We start from the raw sequence: 22115 nt of genomic DNA on the forward strand, positions 1-22115 counted from the left end.
GGGTTGTTCTTGCCCAGATGCAGGACTCTACACTTGCCCTTGTTATATTTCATTAAATTTCTCCCCGCCCAACTCTCCAGCCTGTCCAGGTCTCTCTGAATGGCTACGCAGCCTTCTGGTGTGTCAGCCACTCCTCCCAGTTTGCTGTTGTCAGCGAACTTGCTGACAGGGCTCTGATAAAGGAATGGTGTTTGAAAAGTGCTAGTTGATGAGATGTGCACATTCTTCTTAGGTACCATAGAATACTCTGGGCCAAGGAAAAGTATCAAGTAGATAACAAATTAGCGAACTGACTGGTCTTAAAAAAAAAAACAAACCCTCAAAGTCAATAATAAAGAATTAATTAGTGGGCAGGGTAAGTTACACAGGAATATAAGGCTGCTGGTTTTGAGGGGAAAGAAAATAAAAAGAAATACTGTTTTGGAAAAAAGTTATTCCAGTAAATGTCAGTTGTGATGAAGGGGCTGACAATTCCCAGTGTCATGTTGTTGCCAAGGAATTAGTGAGTTTAATTGTAAGTGGAAATAATGCTGTTTGTGTTGTAATCATGCCAGTTTCATCCAGACCTCCTGTGCGCAGTGGCAGAAGAAAATTACTTTTAAAATGAACAGAAGGAGTTGAAAAAGGCTTATGAAGTACTTAAAGAAGAAACTTGGAGGCCTGGAAACTTACGCATTAGGATTTAAGACTCGCTCTTTTCTGGATGCTTTATGATGTTGTTTTTCTGTAAGTAAGTGTAAGGACTTGAGCAAAGAGATCTTTGATTGTCCATGTGAATGTAAGGTGAAGCTAGAGTAAGCAGGGTTAAATTAGATAGTGGTCATGAATCAGTAAAAGGGCTGGCACAGATGAGGAGATTAGTTGAGACTTCCTGAACAGCTGCACATCTGGCTTCCATACTTCAGCCACCATTTCTTATAACGCAAATATAATTCATGTGATGATATTGCTTTGGATTTGTGTGACTATTCTTCTCCAAAGATACACGAATGAGATGATCCCAGAACTTGTGTCCAGTTCTGGGCTCCGCACTTCAAGAAGGATGTTGAGGTGTTGGAGCGAGTCCAGAGGAGGGCGACCAAGCTGGGGAAGGGTCTGGAGGGTCTGAGCTACGAGGAACGGCTGAGGGAGCTGGGGGTGTTTAGCCTGGAGAAGAGGAGGCTCCGAGGTGACCTTGTCGCAGTCTACAACTACCTGAAGGGAGGGTGTAGTGAAGTGGGAGTCGGCCTCTTCTCCCGGGCAACTAGCGATAGGACAAGAGGACACAGCCTCAAGCTTCGCCAGAGGAGGTTCAGGTTGGACATTAGGAAGCATTTCTTCTCAGCAAGGGTCATTAGCCATTGGAAGGGGCTGCCCAGGGAGGTGGTGGAGTCACCATCTCTGGAGGGGTTTAAGAAAAGCCTGGCCATGGCACTTAGTGCCCTGGTCTAGTTGACAGGGTGGTGTCAGGGCAGCGGTTGGACTCGATGATCCCAGAGGGCTCTTCCAACCTGGTTGATTCTGTAATGGCCCCTTGTAATTAGGGATTCAGACACAAGATGAATCTTAATCCATGAGTGAAACAGCTGGAAAGGCTGTGGAATGAGGAGCTGAGTTTCTGCTGGTTTTGCTTCAGTTGCTGGGACAAAGTAATCCCAAGGGACAGACTACAGAAATAAGTATAACAGCGGCTGCTTTCTGCTTTTAGTATGTGGCTATTTGGTTATCTTGTAGTTGGTGTGTGATACAAGACTCATTATTTCTGGGAAGATGGGACAGTAGAAGCCTAAACATTTGTGAACTGTAAAAAAACCTAAAGCACCGTTACGTATTGGACTGATAATTATATTTTATGAAGTTGAGTGGTTTTGAATAGTTCAGCTTTGTGTCGTTCTGATACTGAGTAGTCTGCTTTGGTTCTGGAGAGCTCTTTTACCTTAGTTAAGACTTCTTGTTGACTTATATATCCCTTCACAAAGGGGTAGAGGAAAAATTCTGGGGTTGTGTACTCTTTTTTTTTAAGGAAAATTCAAAGGAACAGAATATATGAAAATTTATTTCCAGCTGAAATGATTTGAGTCTTAGTTCTGGTATGAAAACCTAATGATAGTTGCTAATTTAATTGATTTCACTGGAATGGAGGTTTTGGGGCGGGGTATACAAGAAAAATTAGTATCTTTATGCTTATAAGACACTAAATGTAAATTTGGGTGTTTGCTTCTGCATGAATGCTTCATATGTACATCAGTTCAAATACTCCAGCTTATTGCAGAAAGCTTTAGTGGTTGCTGGTGTTGGAGAGCAGGGAATCAAATTCTGAAAGAAGCTCTATTAGAGATGCCTCCGATCTAAAAGAGGGAGTGTAGGACTTGGTGGAGAAACCCTGCTGTTGGGTTATTGGGAGTAGGGTCACTAACAAAGCACAGAGGCATTCGGAGAAACAAAGTAGAAAATAATCCACTCTGTAACTGCCTGACCAACGTTCAGTTTGGTATGAGGTATATTCTTTAAGCACTTCTAAGCTAGAACAGAAAACACATTTTTATAAGGTTATGCATTTAGTAGTTGCCTTTTTAGTGTAATTGAGGAAATAATAAACCACCTTCTTCAGACATGAGTAGTGTTAGACTGAGCAGAAAGCAATCAAGAAACAATTCTAACACTGAGTTCACTCAAGCTGAAAATATTTGTTACCCAGTTACCTCTTGAAAGTATAGGTAGTTGGAGAAGTATCTTGCCAGGTGTTGTGAACTCTGCTCTAATTAATTTCAAGATAATCAAGTTGATCAGCTTCAACTTCATGGAAAGAAATTCTGTGAACTAAACTTCTTATAGGATACTGAAAGGCACAGAAGTTGTAAGCGTCGTCTCTGCTTTGTGAGTAGTGAGGGCTGATTCACTGAGGTGGGTTCTGAAACATTATGGTGTGTAGTGATGGTTTCACTTTGGAGGACTCAGCCTCATTGGATGAAGAGACAAGAATTACGTGACAGGCTGGTATGCTCCTGGGACATGTGTATCTTCTAGTATTGATGACAGAAATGGGCCATCTTAGAAGGCAAAACCTTGGTTTGTATCTGAAGCATCAGATGGTGTTTCTGACTTAGGCTGCAACTAGTGGATGGCTTGTACAGGGCTGGAACAGATTTCTTAAATAAGAAGGAAGGTTTTTTAAAAGCTTCTCGGTCTATGGCCCTCAACAGTAGGCTTGTACATCAGTTCTGGGCCCCGCACTTCAAGAAAGATGTTGAGGTGTTGGAGCGAGTCCAGAGGAGGGCGACCAAGCTGGGGAAGGGTCTGGAGGGTCTGACCCACAAGGAGCGGCTGAGGGAGCTGGGGGTGTTTAGCCTGGAGAAGAGGAGGCTCAGAGGTGACCTTAGTGCAGTCTACAACTACCTGAAGGGAGGTTGTAGTGAAGTGGGAGTCGGCCTCTTCTCCCGGGCAACTAGCGATAGGACAAGAGGACACAGCCTCAAGCTTTGCCAGGGGAGGGTCAGGTTGGACATTAGGAAGCATTTCTTCTCAGCAAGGGTCATTAGCCATTGGAAGGGGCTGCCCAGGGAGGTGGTGGAGTCACCATCTCTGGAGGTGTTTAAGAAAAGCCTGGACATGGCACTTAGTGCCGTGGTCTAGTTGACAGGGTGGTGTCAGGGCAATGGTTGGACGTGATGATCCCAGAGGGCTCTTCCAACCTGGTTGATTCTGTGATTCTGTAATTTTATTTATATATAGAAACAATTTATTTGTATATGAAAACCATATACAAATTTTATATTAAAATTATGTGTACTATATATATTTGTACATATTAGATGTTATACATAGTGTATGTGTATATGTAATAAAAATCCTTTTTTAGAGGTTAACTGTCCTTTTGAGCATGGAATCAATTTGTATTGTACTGATCAACAGAAGCTTAAACTCTTAATTTTGGGTGTTGAAACTTAATTAAGTAGCTTTGAAATGACACAAACTGACAGTGCAGCAAAGTCCAAGCCTTTTTTAAAAATCCTGGTGTGGTTTCAACCTAATATCTGAAGCTGTCTGTTGTCAGACACTGCCACTGGAGCCCTGTAGCTGGCATTTTGGATAATAATATTTGGATAATAACCACATTGGTGGGTTTTTGCCCACAAGCATGGGCTTTTGCAAATGGATTAGATCTTGTTTAACTCTTACATAGTAACAGTTTCAAAGATGTGGAGTCTTTCTTGTTTAAATCTACTTTTCCTCCCTAGTTGAACCTGTTGTGAGCTTAACGAAAGGACCAAACCCTCTCATAGATGGTGCAAATCAGACAATAGCAGCCACTTGTACAGCAGCCACTGGAAAACCTGCTGCAGAGATTCACTGGGAAGAAGATCTTGGTGAAATAAAATACAACTCTACTTCGTTTCCAAATGAAACCGTGACAGTTGTAAGTCAGTATCTGATTGTCCCTACAAGATTTGCAAGAGGAAGACATCTAACTTGTATTGTGAGGCACCCTGCTTTGGAAAAGGAGATAAGATACCCTCATGTGTTGGACATACAGTGTAAGTATTCTGTAAGGTAATTACTACTTGGTGTACATCTTATAACCACGCTCTTTATCAGTGTGTACCTTCCACAGGAAGGAGATGAGCACTTACTGCTTGAGGGGAAAAAAAGGGAAAAAATTAAATTAAAACTCTCTAGAAAAGCGTGTGATAAGATGTAGTAGGTCAGGGAAGAGTAGAAACCTAAGGTCTCTGTATTAAAAATAAAAAATAAAGTCTAGTCACAAAGCTAGAATATTATGTTTCTAGTGTTTATTTTGGATATTGGCTCGTGGGTAAATGTTATTATTCATGTTTATATTTAACATTGTTATTTTGTCTGTAATCTTTTCAAACTCAGCTGATCTGTAAACTGTTTGTAGTGCCTTACAATTTCAGCAGCGTTAAAGAATTCTAATGAAGGTTCATGTTTGAGATGACACATTGAAAGTAGGTCTTATGGGGGTCAGTGAGTTATTTTCAAATTACTAAGCTTTTTCTACTCTAATTTGCATAAGAAAACAAGGATATAATATAGACATTCCTAACATTTGTTATTCAGCTTCAGGTTGCTCATGTAATTCAAACCTGTACCAGGCTTGTTGAACAAATTTGTGGCTTTAAAACACATGAACACAAAGTGAGCTGGCTTACAATGCTGCTTAGCTAAAACCAGTTCAGGCAAGTAAGCTTTAGGCCAGTGGTGCATTTTTTTGTTATAGTAAGTAATAGTAAGTAATTTTATAGTAAGTAGCACAGGAGCAAGTGAGAAGCAGAGATTTGTATGTCTGTATCCTCTAGTCTTCTTCCTCTAGTCTAGTCTTCTTCCTCTACGCTTAAGCTTTTGCAGCTATTCCATCTCTGCTGTAGGAGCTTGTACCAAATCACACTTGTTCTTCTGTTCTGCAGTTTCTGAATATTTCATCTCGGTCTCTCCAGCTTCTCTGAAGCGGCCTCCTTGCTTTTTAGAGCCATAAGAACATAATTCAACACAAGATGCCAGTGGATAGCTGTTAACCTTTTTAACTGGCATCTGTGTTTTGATGATTTCCTAATTCCCTGGCTTCTCAAAACGCTGTTTCTAATCCTTTGCTGTATCTTGTTAGTGAGAAGTAGTTCTAAATTACCATTCCCCACTTACAATAAACACTGAACTGATTCTTTTCTTCTGAAGTCCTTTTACTTCCCCGAAGTGCCGTATGTTTTCTGGAAACACACTGGGACAGTTGCACTGATTAAAACAATTTGCTGTTGCTGATCTAATCCACTACTGCATATTACGCTGTAGCTTGGAACTTCACTCTGTGTATTTTGGTGGTGGTGGTTTTTTAATTAAAAAGAAAAACAAACACAAAACCCTTCTGCTCCACAGAGCTGAGCATTACACACAGAAAAAATTGTGATTGTTGGTAGATTATATCTTTTTTTTTGTCAGATGCTCCAGAAGTTTCAGTAACTGGCTACGATGGAAACTGGTTCATCGGAAGAGAGAACGTGCAGCTCAGATGTAACGCTGATGCAAATCCACTACCTATGGAATTTACGTGGACCAGGTAAATATTTATAAAAAGGGGCTTGCCACGTGATTTAAAGTGGTGTAATCTCTTAGCTTACAGAAAACACCTGTTTTGAAAACAAGGTTTTATATGACTTGTATTAGGTTGTAATGGTATTTTCCAGCCTTTTAAAAGGAGAATACAAGATGTGCAGATGTATGAGTAGGGGTGAGTGGATATATTGTAAATTTACAAGCCTGAACAGCTTGTCATTACTCTCAGGATAAAATCCTTTGTGGTTACTTAATAAAGTAGCCTACACTGTGTGTGTTGCAGTGTATAGAGCAAAGCCCAATAAATCTAGTAGGGATCCAACTATTATTTCATTAATTCTGTTTTATTGTTACTTAAAGTAGATTGTAAACACTTGGAGCAGACCTTTCAGTGTCTGCATTTTAAAATCTGGAAATTACAGTTGAGAAGGCAAATACTGCTCACTGAATTACAGAATTTGTCATGGTTTTCAAAAGTGCTAAAGCAGTTGCCAAGACAGATGAATGCACTCTTTTGCATAGTGATGGAAACTAGATCTTGAACATATGTCTCTAGTAAAAAAAAACTTACAAAATAGCTGCATTTCATGAATATATGGATTGGCTGGGCACTACTCTGAAATCTACTGCTTTGCTTTTGTGTCCATGGATGTACTTTGGGCAAGAGAGGAAGACAATAAAAGCAAGCATCGATCAGTATCTGTCCTGTGAAGAAAAATAAAAATAAACTCAGCTATTTTAAATTGATTTGTTGTCTGTAGAAACAAATAACTTCCATAAGGACAGTGTAAATTTATGTGTAGCTATGTTTACAGTGCTTCTGTTGGTAAAATCACAGGAATATTTACTGATGTGAAGCTGTAATCCATTCCCCTACCTTCTCAATGGTAGATATAATTTAGTGTATAGGAACAGTAGTCGTTATGTGGTTTGAAAATATTGTGTTGATAAGTTTGGAATTGCTTGATGGCAGTTTCACAGGAAAACAAAACATTACTCTGACTGGATCCTAAAAGCAGCCCTTGAAATCTTCAGTCAGTATTACAGCTAATTTTAATCATAATGGCGTGGCTAAAGTAGGTTTAGTAAAATATGTGCCTTAGTAAAATATATGCTTTACCTACGTCCTAGAGTAGGCTGCCATCCCATGCTTGGCTCAAATTCAGTGTGGTGAGAGATTTCAACACAAAATTTCCTGTGTTTAAAAAAGCATGCGAGGGTCTGCTTGTTTCTTCAGCTGAGCTGGGTTCTCAGTTCTCTGATTTGAATTTGAGGTGTATGTAAGAACTAATCACTACAACCTCTATTTCCAATTCCTTAAGAAATATACACGACACTTAAAAGCACTTCAAGCTTCGGAGGTCACTTTTGGACTTAGGAAGGTTAAAAGTGAACCACCTTTTACAAGAAAAGCTTAATTTTCTGGAATCAAACTAGTGTACCTGTTTGAGCAACAAACCAACCCATCCAAGAAGGTGTAATAGGAGTGAAGGAGGAACTTCAAGGCAAATAAAATTGTATGCAAAAGGAGGATACTTTGAGTGTTTAAGGCAATGGAAACTAGCTGGATTGTATGTACTAGCTGTATTTGCTACCTTACTCGTTCTGAGTTTTAGTAGCTTCTAGAACTAACACACCAAAAAAATCTTTCTGTTGGAAGCAGAAAAGCTCTTTCTGTTGGTGACATTGTGTTTGCTAGGACAGTAATAAAGTAAAGTTTAAAATAATAAACCACAGTTTTTGTGGTCAGTAATATTTTTAAGATGTTGTACATCTGAGAACTTTATTAGAATAGAGCTTTCAAACCAATTGACTATTTTATAATTTTTTTTAAGTAAATACTTCTGGTACTATGAATTATTAATTACATGCTTAATCACTTTTAATCAGCTTTATATGGCTGAAGCAATTCTGGGCAATAATCGTCAGAAAAGCAATGGGAGTGTTGTCTTGAACCCACATTTGTTGGAGGTCATGTTTACTGTTAATGTGTTGTTTTTTTCTGTTTGAGTACCTATTTTAAAGCATCAGGGGTGGCTTTTTTGTTCGATACTACTTAAAAAATCATACTTGCTAAATGCTTCCAAGATACTGATGCTTGGTGATCACATTTAAATATTGACTTAGTCCTGCTTAGCTGTTAATAGATAAAAAAAAGCAAAATTGGATGCAATGGTGTGAAATTACACAGAGTGTTTAATGGGCAGTTGGCAGCTCTCTTAAAACAGTTGCAGTGCCTCTGCCCTTGCCCGTTTCTGTTGTGCTTACACAGTTGTTACTGCAGTCACATGCAGAATGCTACAGGGAAATGATAGATTTGGAAAAGCCAGTTGGTTGGAAACAATTTATTTTTTTTTTTAGCCAGTAGTTTCCCCAAATGTATCACCAAGCACCAAATTCTGTGCTGTAATTTAGATGGAAGAGTGATGGGGGGGTGAGTAAAGACAGGTGAAGAGGGAAGAAACCCCTTGAATTCTTCCTTGCTCAGAAATTCTAGTCAAAATGTCCTGTAAATTAAGCATTTACTGACAGAAACATTTTTTGTGAGAGCTCAACTGGATGCAAAAGAACAGGCAGATAATCCTATGAGGGCATCTTAGTTTGACTGTTAGTTTTTAGAGCTTGAGTTGGATTGTTACTCCAAGTTCTTCTCCAGTCTTTGAGTTGGATTGTTACTTCAAGTCCTTCAAGTGGTCATTTGTAGACAGCTTGCTCGTGCCAGTAGATTTGACATTTAAAGAACTTGGCACAGAAATTTAAATACTAAATGTTCAGGTGGACACTGAGAACATCCCATGAAAGGCCCCTGACAGTGGCAGAGCACAGTGAAAAGTTCGCTCTCTAGACTATTGCAAATATTATTTTAAACTAGTTATATTTCGACTTTAGTTGTAAAGATTCACAGCTGAAATATAACTAACTGGTTTGTTTTAGGTTGGATGGACAATGGCCTGAAGGATTGCTGACTGTCAACAATACTCTGCAGTTCAGCAGCCCGTTGACGTACAACTACACGGGGACTTACATCTGCAAGGTCACTAATTCCCTTGGTCAGAGGAGTGATCAGAAGACTGTCTACATATTAGGTAAGTCTTTCTTCTCAGCAAAGACAGTACGTTAACTTGGAATTTAGTTGATCAATAGTTGAAATAGAAACTGAAGAGCTGACTCTTCAATAACAGCAACATATGATGGAAACTCTTACGGTTGAGGTAGTCTCCGTCGTGCTTCTGAGATTATGACTTTCTCTTGGTAGGTGACCTGTTTTTCCACTGTTAACCTGTGTTTTGGCAAGACGTGCTGACTGCAATAAACAGTACCTTGTCTATAATAAATGGAAAAAACAGATGTTAGGGGGGGAGCAACTATATTTAGAAAAGTCAAAGATGTTCTGCATTAAGGAAGTTAGGGTTATGTTCTGAACAGGTGCGTTGTACTCCAGTTACTTGTTGTCTCAGATATCCAGTAATCATAAAGCATCTCAGCAGAACTCCTGCTGATGTACTTAGTATAATACAGCAAATTTGTGTGTGTGTTTAGCACCACGGCTGTTCAAAACCATCATTGTATCTATTAACACAATGTGATTTGATGTTTTACTAGGACACCTTCTTTGTTGAAAGAAACTTAGGGTATATGTGAATAGTGCTATACAAGTGTGATAAGGCTCTCCAAATTTCCATAATGGATTAGCTAAATTAGCTTGATCAATGCTCATATATTATAATTTTTTAAGGAAAATAGTAAGAGAAACAAAAATTAAAACTTCATTCTGTTGCATGGTATTGCTGCTCTTCAGTAAGTCCTTGACATTCGTTGTTCCACTTGGCCAGTCACAGGTTACGTGGAAAGAAACATAGGTGACTTCTTTATAATAACTTAAAACTAAATATGAACACTTAATGTTGAGATGATAATGAAGACTTAGACTGAAACTGAAGGTACAGGACACTTGAAGCCACATCTATCACAATTAGGGATGGTGTTTCAGTCAGCCTGACGTAACTAATCTGCAGGCCATTGTGGAAAACCAGTAAGTTCTAGTTAACTGACTAGTTAATGAGCTAATTAACTGGAAACCTATAAATACTTTGAGGCAGTGGAATTATTTGTAAACAGAACTTAAGTCTTTTAATAGCTAGGATTTTATATAATTTTCAAGTGCTGTAAATTATTATGAAAGTCACTTCAGTGAGAAGTTACTTTTGGATGCTTGGTTCTAATGCTTCCTTTAGGGAGAATTCATGGCTCTGTAACAGTCACAAAACAGGTACAAAGACTGTCACTAAATAGGATTAAATATTCTGCTGGACTGTAACTTTTAAATATACTTTAACTGTATTGTTGTTTTGAGTGAGGTGATTTTTAGGCAACTTAGAATAAATCTGGTGCCATGTCACTACAACTAACGCTCAGCAAGTCGTACTCATTGGTTTAACATGGAGACAAGTACTCAGCACTCTGCTCTAGATACCTTAGAGAAGATTGTCTCAAACTTGATTAAAATGAGAGGTGAGGCAATCATAAAGTATAGCACCTGTATTGTTTTCAGAAATTAATATTAAGCCCATTTTATTGTAACTGTAAGAACAACTTTTCAGTGTGACTGGATCTTTAAATAACTGAAATGCCCTTAAAATGGTGCAGGATGACTTTGAAATAGCAAAAATGTCCATCTTAAATGATAATCATTCAGGTTACTCTATGGAGGGAACATAGAGACTGATGTCAGGAGTACAGAAAATACGTCTAGAGGAGTAAACTTTAAGTCCAACTGCTTATCACCTTAATGTTTGACTCAACTGAGCAGATACTATCTACTAATGGTGAACGTGGCACTGCTGTACTTCAGTAGAGCAATCATTTAATTAGCTTATTTTTCTATCTTCGCTGTTTTCCACCGTATAAAACTTGGCAAAAATATAGTAACTTTGAAGATAGCAGACAAAGCTGCTATTTTTTTTAAATTTTTCAAACTTTAATTATGAAGCTGTCAAAGAGGATTTATGAAGTTAGTGTTTCTGAGCAGTCATGATGCTGGTAGATGTAAAGTTTTTTTAACTGCTGGAAGAAATAACTATTAAGTTGCAATGTGTTGTAGGATTGGAATGTAAGCTGAGCAGAAAATGCTTTTGGTCCTAATGAGCATTGTTAAAAAATAAAGGTGTATTTTTAAATTTTGAATTCTGTTGCACTCCTAACCTTTCTGCTAATGCCCTTGAAGTGGAATGAGGAAATATAAGAGAAGTAGTTGACAGGGACTAAATAATAGATTCACCAGCTTTTACTTACAGGAAATATGTCCTTATATGGATAGGGAAATACTAAAATATTGTTTGAAGCTGGAGACTTTTTTGATACTGGCTTTGAGGCACAGATATCTTCACTATTTCTTATTGTTTAGTGATGTAAAGTTAAATTTTGTCTAGCTGTCCAGCAAAAGCAAGTCCTGCTTCTCCTGGAGTCCAGAGGTGGTCAAGTGGTGCTGAAGTTCCTTAGTCCTACAGCAACAGGTTCTCCAAGCTGTCAGCTTAATGCGTTCAGCACTTGATATTGTAATAGATTTACTCAGTTTTTTACACAAGGAGTTTTACACAATGGCATCCTGGGGATGTATTAGAAGAGGTGTGGTTAGCAGGTCAAGAGAGGTTCTCCTCCCCCTCTACTCTGCCCTGGTGAGGCCGCATCTGGAATATTGTGTCCAGTTCTGGGCCCCTCAGTTCAAGAAGGACAGGGAACTGCTAGAGAGAGTCCAGCGCAGAGCCACGAAGATGATTAAGGGAGTGGAACATCTCCCTTATGAGGAGAGGCTGAGGGAGCTGGGTCTCTTTAGCTTGGAGAAGAGGAGACTGAGGGGTGACCTCATTCATGTTTATAAATATGTAAAGGGCAAGTGTCATGAGGATGGAGCCAGGCTCTTCTCAGTGACATCCCTTGACAGGACAAGGGGCAATGGGTGCAAGCTGGAACACAGGAGGTTCCACATAAATATGAGGAAAAACTTCTTTACGGTGAGGGTGACTGAACACTGGCACAGGCTGCCCAGAGAGGCTGTGGAGTCTCCTTCTCTGGAGACATTCAAAACCCGCCTGGACACATTCCTGTGTGACATGATCTAGGTAATCCTGCTCCAGCAGGGGGATTGGACTAGATGATCTTTCGAGGTCCCTTCCAATCCCTAACATTCTGTGTCTGTGTCTGAGTTGAACTTTATTTTCTTGGCTCTGTGGCCCCTCACTTTCACACTGTTTGATGAGGCTTCCCCTTTTCCATTTGCAAGAGAGAGAGGTAACCTACAAGACTCACCTTCAGCTAGGAATATACTTGCTTCCTCTGTCATCTTTTAAGATGACTGCCTTTGGAAGAGCCTGCTGTTTGTTAAAGTAAAGCCAGCCTTTGTTAGTCAGCAATCCCAGCTCTAGGAAGATGTGACTTTGTAAGTACACTCACCTTGTAGAGTGGCTATTGTCAGGGTTAACGTACCAGAGACTGACCATCATTTTTGCTTTTATTTCTTCATATATCGACCTCTTTTCTGAGAGAGTGTTGTGGATAACAGAATGTATTGGGTTTGCACGGCAAGGTTTTGGTAGCAGGGGGGTGGCATGGGGGGCTACAGGGGTGACTTCTGTGAGAAGCTGCTAGAAGCCTCCCCCAGTGTCCGATAGAGCCAATGCCAGCTGACTCCAAGAGGGACCTGCTGCTGGCCAAGGCTGAGCCCGTCACCTGCCGTGGTAGCACCTCTGTGATAACAAATTTAAGAAGGGGAAAAAGCTGTTGCACAACAGCAGCCAGGAGAGAGGAGTGAGAGCAACAACTCTGCAGACACCAAGGTCAAGGAAGAAGGACGGGGAGGAGGTGCTCCAGTTGCTGGAGCATAGATTCCCCTGCAGTCTGTGGTGAAGACCACGGTGAGGCAGGCTGACCCCCTGCAGTCCATGGAGGTTAGTGGTGGAGCAGACATCCACCTGCAGCCCATGGAGACCCTGTGCTGAGAAACTGAATGTGGCTGAAGGAGGCTGTAACTCTGTGGGAAGGCTGCACTGGAGCAGGCTCCAGGCAGAACCTGTGACTCCATGGAGAGAGGAGCCCAAGCTGGAGCAGGTTTGCTGGCAGGACCTGTGACCCCATGGGGGACACATGCTGGAGCAGTCCACTACTGAAGGACTGCACCCCATGGAAAGGACACATGCTTGAAGCAGTTCATGAAGAACTGCAGCCTGGGGGAAGGGCTCACAGTGGACAAGTTTGTGGAGAACTGTTTCCCATGGGAGGGACCACACGCTGGAGCTGGGGAGGAACATGAGGACGAAGGAGCAGTAGAGAAAACGTGAACTGACTGCCACCCCCATTCCCCATCCCCCTGCGCCGCTCAGGGAGAAGGAGGTAGAGAAATCACGTGTTAAGTTGAGCCCAGCAAGACAGAAGGAGTTAGGGGGAAGGAAGATTTGGGTTTATTTCTCATTATCCTACTCTGGTAATAAATTAATTTCCCCAAGTTGAGTCTGTTTTTCCCGGTGTTGGTAATTGCTGAGTGGTCTCTCCCTGTCCTTATCTTGACCCATGAACCTTTTGTCCTGTTTTTCTTCCCCTGTCCAGCTGAGGAGGGGGAGTGATAGAACAGCTCGATGGGCACTTGGCATCCAACCAGGGTCAACCCACCACATGGGTGCTTTTGTATTTTCTAAAGTATATATTAGAAAGGATATTGATAAGCTGCTTTTTTCTCCTGTGTAGAAAAAGAAGTCCCAAGATATCCTTCCTGCTGACTTGCAGGCTGCCTAGTCTAGCAGGCTTTGAACTTTCAACGTTGTTTCTAAATGTTCCTTGCAAGCTTGGTTATGTTAATGATAAGAGTTGTTGTTTGGGTCCCAAAGAAATGCCAAAATGTTTTACTCAGTATGTGGAAATCCCAGCTAGAAAGTGCAAAAGCACGCTGAACTTTGAAAATAGGTGATTGACTTTGAGGAAAGAAATCATTGGTTGCTTCAGGCTGATCTAGGAACGGCTGAGGGAGCTGGGGGTGTTTAGCATGGAGAAGAGGAGGCTCAGAGGTGACCTTAGTGCAGTCTACAACTACCTGAAGGGAGGTTGTAGTGAAGTGGGAGTCGGTCTCTTCTCCCGGGCAACTAGTGATAGGACAAGAGGACACAGCCTCAAGCTTCACCAGGGGAGGTTCAGGTTGGACATCAGGAAGAATTTCTTCTCAGCAAGGGTCATTAGCCATTGGAAGTGGCTGCCCAGGGAGGTGGTGGAGTCACCATCTCTGGATGTGTTTAAGAAAAGCCTGGACATGGCCCTTAGTGCCATGGTCTAGTTGACAGGGTGGTGTCAGGGCAACGGTTGGACTCGATGATCCCTGAGGTCTCTTCCAACCTGGTTGATTCTGTGATTCTGATTCTGTGATTCTGTGATCTTAATCTTTGTGTCTCCCATGCTGTCAGAATGGGGAAGGGGGGGGAACAAGCTGAAGATAATCCTAAGGAAAAGGTGTAACTCCAATGTGGAACCTGTTACACAAGACACTTTGTGGGGAGAGGGTTGCACAGTGTCCTTATCCACTACTTGATTTGGTAAAGAAAATGTTAAAGAAAATAATCAGTAAGGAACTGATGCTTTTGAATAAAGTGCCATTTGAAAAAATTAATTTAAAATCAAAATGATGTGCTTAGTGTTTTGTGGAGAGCATTAGGAACTCAAAGAAACGGGTATCAGTGATGACGTGACATGTTATAATTAAGCAGCTTGTGGGTAAGAAAGATTATTCTTTCATACAAATAGATAAGAGTGGCATTTTCTTAATTTGGAGATAGCATTCGAGATGTGATTTGCAAGCAAAATGTTACGGAGTAGAGGTAAGGACCTCTGGCATTCCAGATACTGCTGGTACTGTCTGAAAATAGTATTTTAAGCTAACAAACCTTGTGTCTAAAGCAAATACATTTTCAAGGAAGAGGGTTTTGAGTTTCACTTCTTGACCTATGGATTTGGGGGACATGGGAACCCTGGTAAATTTAGATTCCTTAATCTCTACTTCTGTGTGAAATTATTCAACTCACTTTAAACCAGTTTTTACTAAAATCATAATCTGAATTCCTCTTATTCATTTTGGTAGTGCCTCTTCATTGTTTGGTTTCCTGTCTTCTGTCAAATTAATTTCATTTATGCATAGCTCCCTAACAAATCACCACTTTTACATAGTCAAGTAATATAATTATGTGCTCTGAAAATCTGCATAAAACTTCACTTATTCTGTCGAGCTTAAAATGTTGTGTTTGGAAGTGAGGCGCAGTCTGAAGCGTGATTTGTAGTGATCATGACAAAGGTGGCAATTCTGTCTAGTTACGAGAGAATTGTGTGACCATCTCTGAGCAGTAAGATTAAAAATCATATTTATGAATCTTTAAAGTTATGATTTGTCAATAACTGGAAGCTTAACAAATCTCCAGTTCTATTTGGCTTCTTGTGGTGGTAAATTTAGGGTAATGTGGTGGTAGTAGTTCCCTGAATCTTGCTTATGGGCATTTAACTAAATGACATGACATAACGAGCTACTTGGCTGTCCATGTAATATTCTCTCTAAAAGATTCAAGCTATAATAACGTGTTTAGTGTTTTGTTTGACTGATTTTAAAATTACCTTGCATTGAGCGAGGCCAAAAGCTGGTTTTATTCAGTGCGGCATAGAAATAGAAACTGGAGTTGCACGTAACATTGCGATTGACTGGCATGATCTCAGGAGGCTTTCCCAGTTTCATCAGACCATCGCTTGCAACCTTGGCTTCAGTACAGATGCACACATCTCCAGCAGACCTAAGGAGCAAAGGAAAAAGCTGAATGCTGGAGAAGTTTGGGATCTGGCAATCTCTTGTTTACTTGCATCACCTGACATGAAATCAGTTGAGAATTTATGTTGAGGAATGAATATGGAAATTTCTTTGTGCTTGGGGGATCAAATTGCTTTTAGAGGAATGCATAGACGTAATTTTTACTTCAAATGTTCCTTGTGTTATTTTGAGATTAATACATGCCATTTTTAACTATGCTGCTTTCACTAATCCCAAAGTGAAGCTGAGTAAGTCGTATTAATGCAACAAATGTTTTTGGAGAGAATAGCTTAAAACTCAGTAGTTCATGTGCTGCTGACTGAGCACACAACTCATAGTTTTTCATTCTTATACTCCGTGCCCTGAACCATTTCTGAAGTGGGAATTTAATGTGGAATAATTGACTCTGTGGCGTAATAAATTAATTTGGTCCAGTATTCCTAACGGCTGGCTGGAAAGACAGAGGACTGCTTAGGTTTTTCCTAATAGTCAACATTCTTCCATGGGGGAGGTAAATAATGAACTGTGAACACCTGAGCAGAAAAGCTGCATCTCCTTACTTTGAGAAGGGCAAGGCATCTACTTAAAGATGATTTTTATTTTCTCCCCATGCTTCCTATCCTGCTGCAGCATAGCTCAAAACCACACGTAATGAAGCTAGTTCGAAGCCTGTGGAAAGTGTGAGAATTTTTGTAGTGCCATGAGCTTGAGAATGAAAAACTATTCTTGTAGAACATACCCATCAACTTTGCTTTCTTATAAACCCTTAACTGATTTAGCTTGCATTGACATTCTGTGCCTTTTCTGTGTCTTGTCTACTTCTTTGCTCTTTCCATTAGATCCTCCTACTACTACCACTCGACTGCCCACGGTTCCCTGGCATCCTTCGACTGATGGCATCACAGGTTTAGCAACAGAAAATAGAATAATAGATTTCCCAGCACCAACCTTGCCAGCATTGCAGGAAGACACTTGGGGTACCGTCATCGGTAGCGCGGTGGGTGGGGCTCTCTTCCTCATACTGGTCAGTGTTCTGCTTGGAGTTATCTGCTATAGGAGAAGACGGACGTTCCGTGGTGACTACTTTGCTAAGAACTACATTCCACCATCAGATATGCAAAAAGAGTCTCAAATAGATGTTCTTCAGTCAGATGATGTGGATTCTTACCCTGACAGTATACAAAAAGAACTAAAGCATCCAATGAACAGCTTAATATCTAAAGATTATTTAGAAGACCCTGAAAAACCAGAGTGGAACAATATAGACAATATTAACAGGTACCAGGAACATTATGAAAGACCAATGGATTACTATGAAGGTGAAACATTGGGAATGAACTATGTGATTGGTGAATGTTACGATGACAATGAAGAAGACTTTGTTTCCCACATAGATGGCTCAGTAATATCTCGGAGGGAGTGGTATGTGTAGTAACCACTGAAAACTAAACGTGTACCTACGGTTCATTTCCTTGGCTAATCACTTTCAGATTGTTTATACTTACACCAGAGGAGGAATAAACTTTTTGAAACTGATTTTTCTTTTGAAGGTTTTTCTATTGTGACTTGACAAATAGAAATATTGAATCTGGGGAAAATGTATTTGAGCTGCTTTTTTTTTCCCCCCAATGCTGTACTACTGTTTAAGATTGGAGTTTTAATGCAGAGTGCTTATATTGTTCTATGTCAGAGGTAAAAAAGGCTAAATTAAAGTTGCCGTTCAAAACTGTTGAAGAATAAAAAGTGGCTGTCTTGACTCCCTGATTTAAAAAGTTTACCAAAGGCAATGATCAAATAGAATCTTTTGGGGCATTTACTTTGCAGATTAAGTGAATTACTCTGATCTAGATACCATCCATGGTAAACTTAAGGCTTTATTTTTAGGTTTTTCTGCACAAAATGAATACCTCTTAGCATTTAATGACCCTTCTTGTAACTATGTGCTTAACTTTTAAGTCATTGCACTGAAAGTAATTTATGACAAAGATTTTGAGGAGTTACTGTGTAAACAGGTCAGAGGGTTGGTTTTGAATAAGATGAAAAATTATTTTTTATAGTCATTGATTTCTAAAGCTTATGCTACTGTGTGTATATCTACATACAGTAAGGTATTTTGTTCGGCCTGTAATTGACAGGGTGTCAAAACTCATTAATGAATACAAGGCTCTTTTTGGAAGTACCCAGGGTACGATTTTCGAGACCCACTTCTGAGGCTTGGGAGGCATCTTACCATTGAATTTGGAAGCTGGAGGATTGCACACAACGAGGAAGAAAACTAACAGGTTTCTAAGCTGCAGGCCACTGCAAATTTGCTTATTTTCCCAGGTGCCAACAAACGTTAAACGTGCTAAGAGGTGTCAAAGTATTTGCTAGAATTCTTACGACCAGAAGTTAAAACAGCAGTTCTGTGCTGCTTCTGAATAAGTTACACTGCTTGCTTTGAAGAGGGTAGCTGGAATTTCAGATTATTCGTAGGGAAATGGACACTTGCGTTGCTACTTCATATGATGAAAACACACTCTTCGACGGTGCAACTACAGAATGTGTGAAGCAGGAGTTCAGATAAATTGTGCAGTCTCTGTACCACAGTGGTTTTGTTTTCGCTGCAAATAATCGATGCTGATTTAACAACGTCGTGCTCGTGTTCTTTAAAATGACGTTGCATGTAGGACATCTCGTTGGACATCTAAGTGGTTCTACTTTGTCTTGAGCAGGTTCACCAAACTAATTCTGCTAATGAAATAAATTTAGATGAATAACAGAACAACGATAAATTGGTAATTAGAATAGTAGATCCTCTGAAGTGCCATTTTTAAGTGTTTAGCTCAAGAAAATGAAGCTGATAAAGCTCTTAGTATTTGAAACCTGAAAAGGGAAAAATCTCTGCTACCTTCAAAATGAAATCGGCTGCGTAATTGCAACTGCTTTATGAGCGTTCGTTCTGAAAGTTCTTCTCTATGCTCATGATCTTTGGTAGCTTACTGCATTTAGAGCTTCACAAAAATAGTTGTATTGAGTGTAGTAGACAAGACACTGTGATTGCATATGACTGCATGTCTTTAAAAAAGATTAAGACAACAGCTTTATTTGAAATTCAAATGGACAAGCATCCCTAAACAACTTAAGTTCATGTTTGAGTTAAGGGAGTACTGATACATGATTGACCAAAGTCTCAAGAACAACAGCAAATGATATTGTGTGTCTCTGTAGTTTGAGTGCAAACACAAGGAAAGGAGTTAAATTTCTAGCAGAAGGTTCTGATCCAAATTATTTCTGGAATAAAGAGATCATACCTCTCTTCAAATAACAAAATACTTGATATATCATCTTTACAAGATGGTATTACTTGGAAATAAACATAACCATAAACCTGTTCTCCACATGGGATATCTTGCTTTTGTCTCTGTGGATTTTTTGTTTTGATTTTTTAGAAATATATATATATATATTTAATTCCTGTGAGTTAAGAACTTGAAATGTTTTGAAGTTGGTAATAGGGATAGGGCTGCTGCGTGTTGCAACGTCTTGTACATTATGTCTGCTGTAAAAAGAATTGATTGTAAGTACAAATGGCTGTTGTATGAATAAACTTTTTGTTAACGTTCTGGAACATAGGTAGTGGTCAAAAATGTTTGACAGATACATTCATAAAATTAAAGATGAAAAAGCATAATGAAACCAGAGGCTGGGTAGAAGGAACTGAAGTATTTAAGTTGTTTAGGATGGGCTTTTTAGCATTGCCTTTTGGAGATCCTAAGCTCATAAAACAAGTGTCTTTAGGAGCTACTTTAAAAAGTATGAACCTTGAGAACGATGAATAGGGGTAGTTGCTGTCCAAACAGCTGCACTTTTAAGCACAGCTGATATATTCTCTAGGATTCACATTTAAAAAAATAAATATCTTTCTCATTTTTTTTTTTGTTTTCAGTTTCTGTAGCTCTGCTTTAACCATATTTCTTGGGGTGAATCAATTCCCATCTATTTCTTACTAACTGGTGGTTAAAACGCTGTGTAGGTACCATGCCTCTTGGGTGCTCTCTGGCTTGTTCAGCTTGGCATGGTAGTCTGGAGTTCTCATCATTCCTCTGGTTAGACTGATAAAAAATTTATGCCTACTTTTTTTTTTGCCAAAGCAATCCAAAAAAGCAAATTAAGTGAGCTCTTTGGTAACTGCACTTCAGTTCCTGTCTGTTGCTACAGTTGATGTGGGATATTGCTGGTTTTCCTGGTGTTCAGAGGTAACCGAGTGGCTATTGTCACCTCACTCAAAGTGGGATTCAACGGCTGAACTGTCATTGAAAGTCTGATACTTTGTGTTTCAACATTATAGCACAATTTACCAGAAAAAAAGGCACTGTGAAGTTAGTACAGTATGAAACGATCAAGAAACTCTTCTGGTGATGTTGTAATCACAAGACCAAAGGGTCTTCATGAATTCTGGACCGAACAGTGTATATTAGTGACGTGCAATGTTACACTGGGTGGCCTCTTAGTTAAGTGAGAAATTAAACTTAAGCCAATTAAAATACAGTGGTTAAGTGAACCTTCCACTGATTCATGTGCCTGTTCTTGAGGAGAAAATGGAAATGATGGTTTTTAAGCATATAGACTGGTATCTGATAGACAAATGGAGCTTGTGCCAAGAAAGCCATTTTGTAGAATAGAACAATGATCACTGAAGGTGGGATGCGACGTTGATCTGGAGTGAATTAGCTTCCTGCAAGCTGTTAATCTATGACTTTATCCCTTTAAGAAAGTCACAAAAATGCTTATTTCAGTTTTGTTCAAGCTACTTAATCACACCTGCATGAGGGATCCCAGGGGAGTATTGCTGACAGGTCTTTCATATGCAGTGAGAGGACAGGAATCCCTTTATCAGATTGGAAATGGTTTGTTGTGGTTGGTGGTTTTTTTTATAGGCACGACAGCATTAGAATTATGAGTAACTGATAAAAGATATTGCATGGTTTTGACCTGTAAATGGAATATATAGCTGAAGAGGCTCCTAAAATTTCCTCTGGTAAGAGATTAACTAGAGGGTGGTTGTGTGGTGTTCAGAGAAACACAGCATGTGATTATTTTTGAAGGAAAATAGCTGAAGTAAACTGTATTAGAAAATACAAGTATAGAGCTGTGTTAATTTTAAACTCTGCTGATACCTTTCTGATACAGTAATCAATGTAGATCAGAGCATCATTTCTGCACGCTACCTATATTTTACAGGTGAAAGTTTTAGTGAAGCTAATGTGGATTATTCCCATTGTGCAACTCTTTGATGAGCCTGTTGGTGCAAGATTGGTGATATTGAATTAAAGTATGCTAGCAGGTTCCACAATTTTGAGATTTAAAACTTACTGAATTCCTAGCACAGTGAAATGGGTGATCTCTAAAGACTGAGAAGTGTGTTAATTCAGTATGAGAGTTGTTAAACATTGAATTTGACAATGCTGAGGTCAAAGGAAAAAGCTTTTTTTTAAAAAAAACTTTTTCTCCCCCTTTGTTAAAATTTATTTATAAAAATTACTCATAGCTTGAAGTGTGAAGTCCTAAAGATGACTGATGTTCTTAGGGGTTGCCTTGATAAGTGTAAGCAAGGTATTAGTAAGTTTGTATGTTTGTTGCTCCTAGTAGTGTCTTTTTCCCCCTGATTTTAAGTTTCCCTTTTTGCTTTCTGCAGACTTCAGTGGCTTTAAAGATTGCCAATAAAGCCATAGTTGTTCTAGCTTTTTGAATTAACACCTCGTTTGCTCATGGAAGTGCAAAGCATGTGTTGTGTAACTTCATCTTGCCTTGAAATCGAAAATAAAAGCGTGCCACTAGTATTTATTAAAAGCAGTCAATGAAATTTCCAAAGTGACATTAATGATTCATGAGCACTCTTAATTCAACCAGATTTTTAATTGGGTGGCTGGAGCCAAGGCTGCAGGAGTGCTAGTGCAGGACGTTTCTGTTTGGTCATGGAAGGAGGAAACTTTTCTCAGAGCAACGCTGAAATAGCTTATCTGAGTATTGGAATATATGAAGTTCTGAAGTGTAATCTGTGCTATCACGTTGCAGATGTGCCATTTAAGCAGACATCTTCTGTTGCTGTAGCAGGGGCTGTGATTGGAGCAGTCCTTGCTCTTTTTATCATTACCATCTTTGTGACAGTGCTGCTGACCCCAAGGAAGAAAAGGCCATCCTATCTTGACAAAGTGTGAGTATGTGCTGTGGGCTTTTTGTTTGTTTTCTTTTTTTAGTTGAA

At 39.6% G+C, this 22115-nt stretch overlaps 1 protein-coding gene across 2 annotated transcripts in view; it reads left to right on the forward strand.

Moving 5' to 3' along the window:
- NECTIN3 (nectin cell adhesion molecule 3) overlaps window positions 1–22115 on the forward strand; it is a 60338-nt gene that overhangs the window by 24559 nt on the left and 13664 nt on the right. Inside the window, exons 3-6 of one of the 2 annotated variants that reach the window (XM_068424135.1) lie at window positions 4218–4514; window positions 5932–6049; window positions 8980–9131; window positions 21929–22067. In XM_068424135.1, the coding sequence (XP_068280236.1) occupies window positions 4218–4514; window positions 5932–6049; window positions 8980–9131; window positions 21929–22067 (706 nt within the window). Of the gene's footprint in view, window positions 1–4217; window positions 4515–5931; window positions 6050–8979; window positions 9132–16710; window positions 17615–21928; window positions 22068–22115 lie in introns of those variants that run through there. The other variant, XM_068424125.1, reaches the window with a different exon arrangement.

This window comes from Nyctibius grandis, chromosome 2 (assembly GCF_013368605.1).
Source record: "Nyctibius grandis isolate bNycGra1 chromosome 2, bNycGra1.pri, whole genome shotgun sequence".
Lineage (NCBI taxonomy): Eukaryota > Metazoa > Chordata > Aves > Nyctibiiformes > Nyctibiidae > Nyctibius > Nyctibius grandis.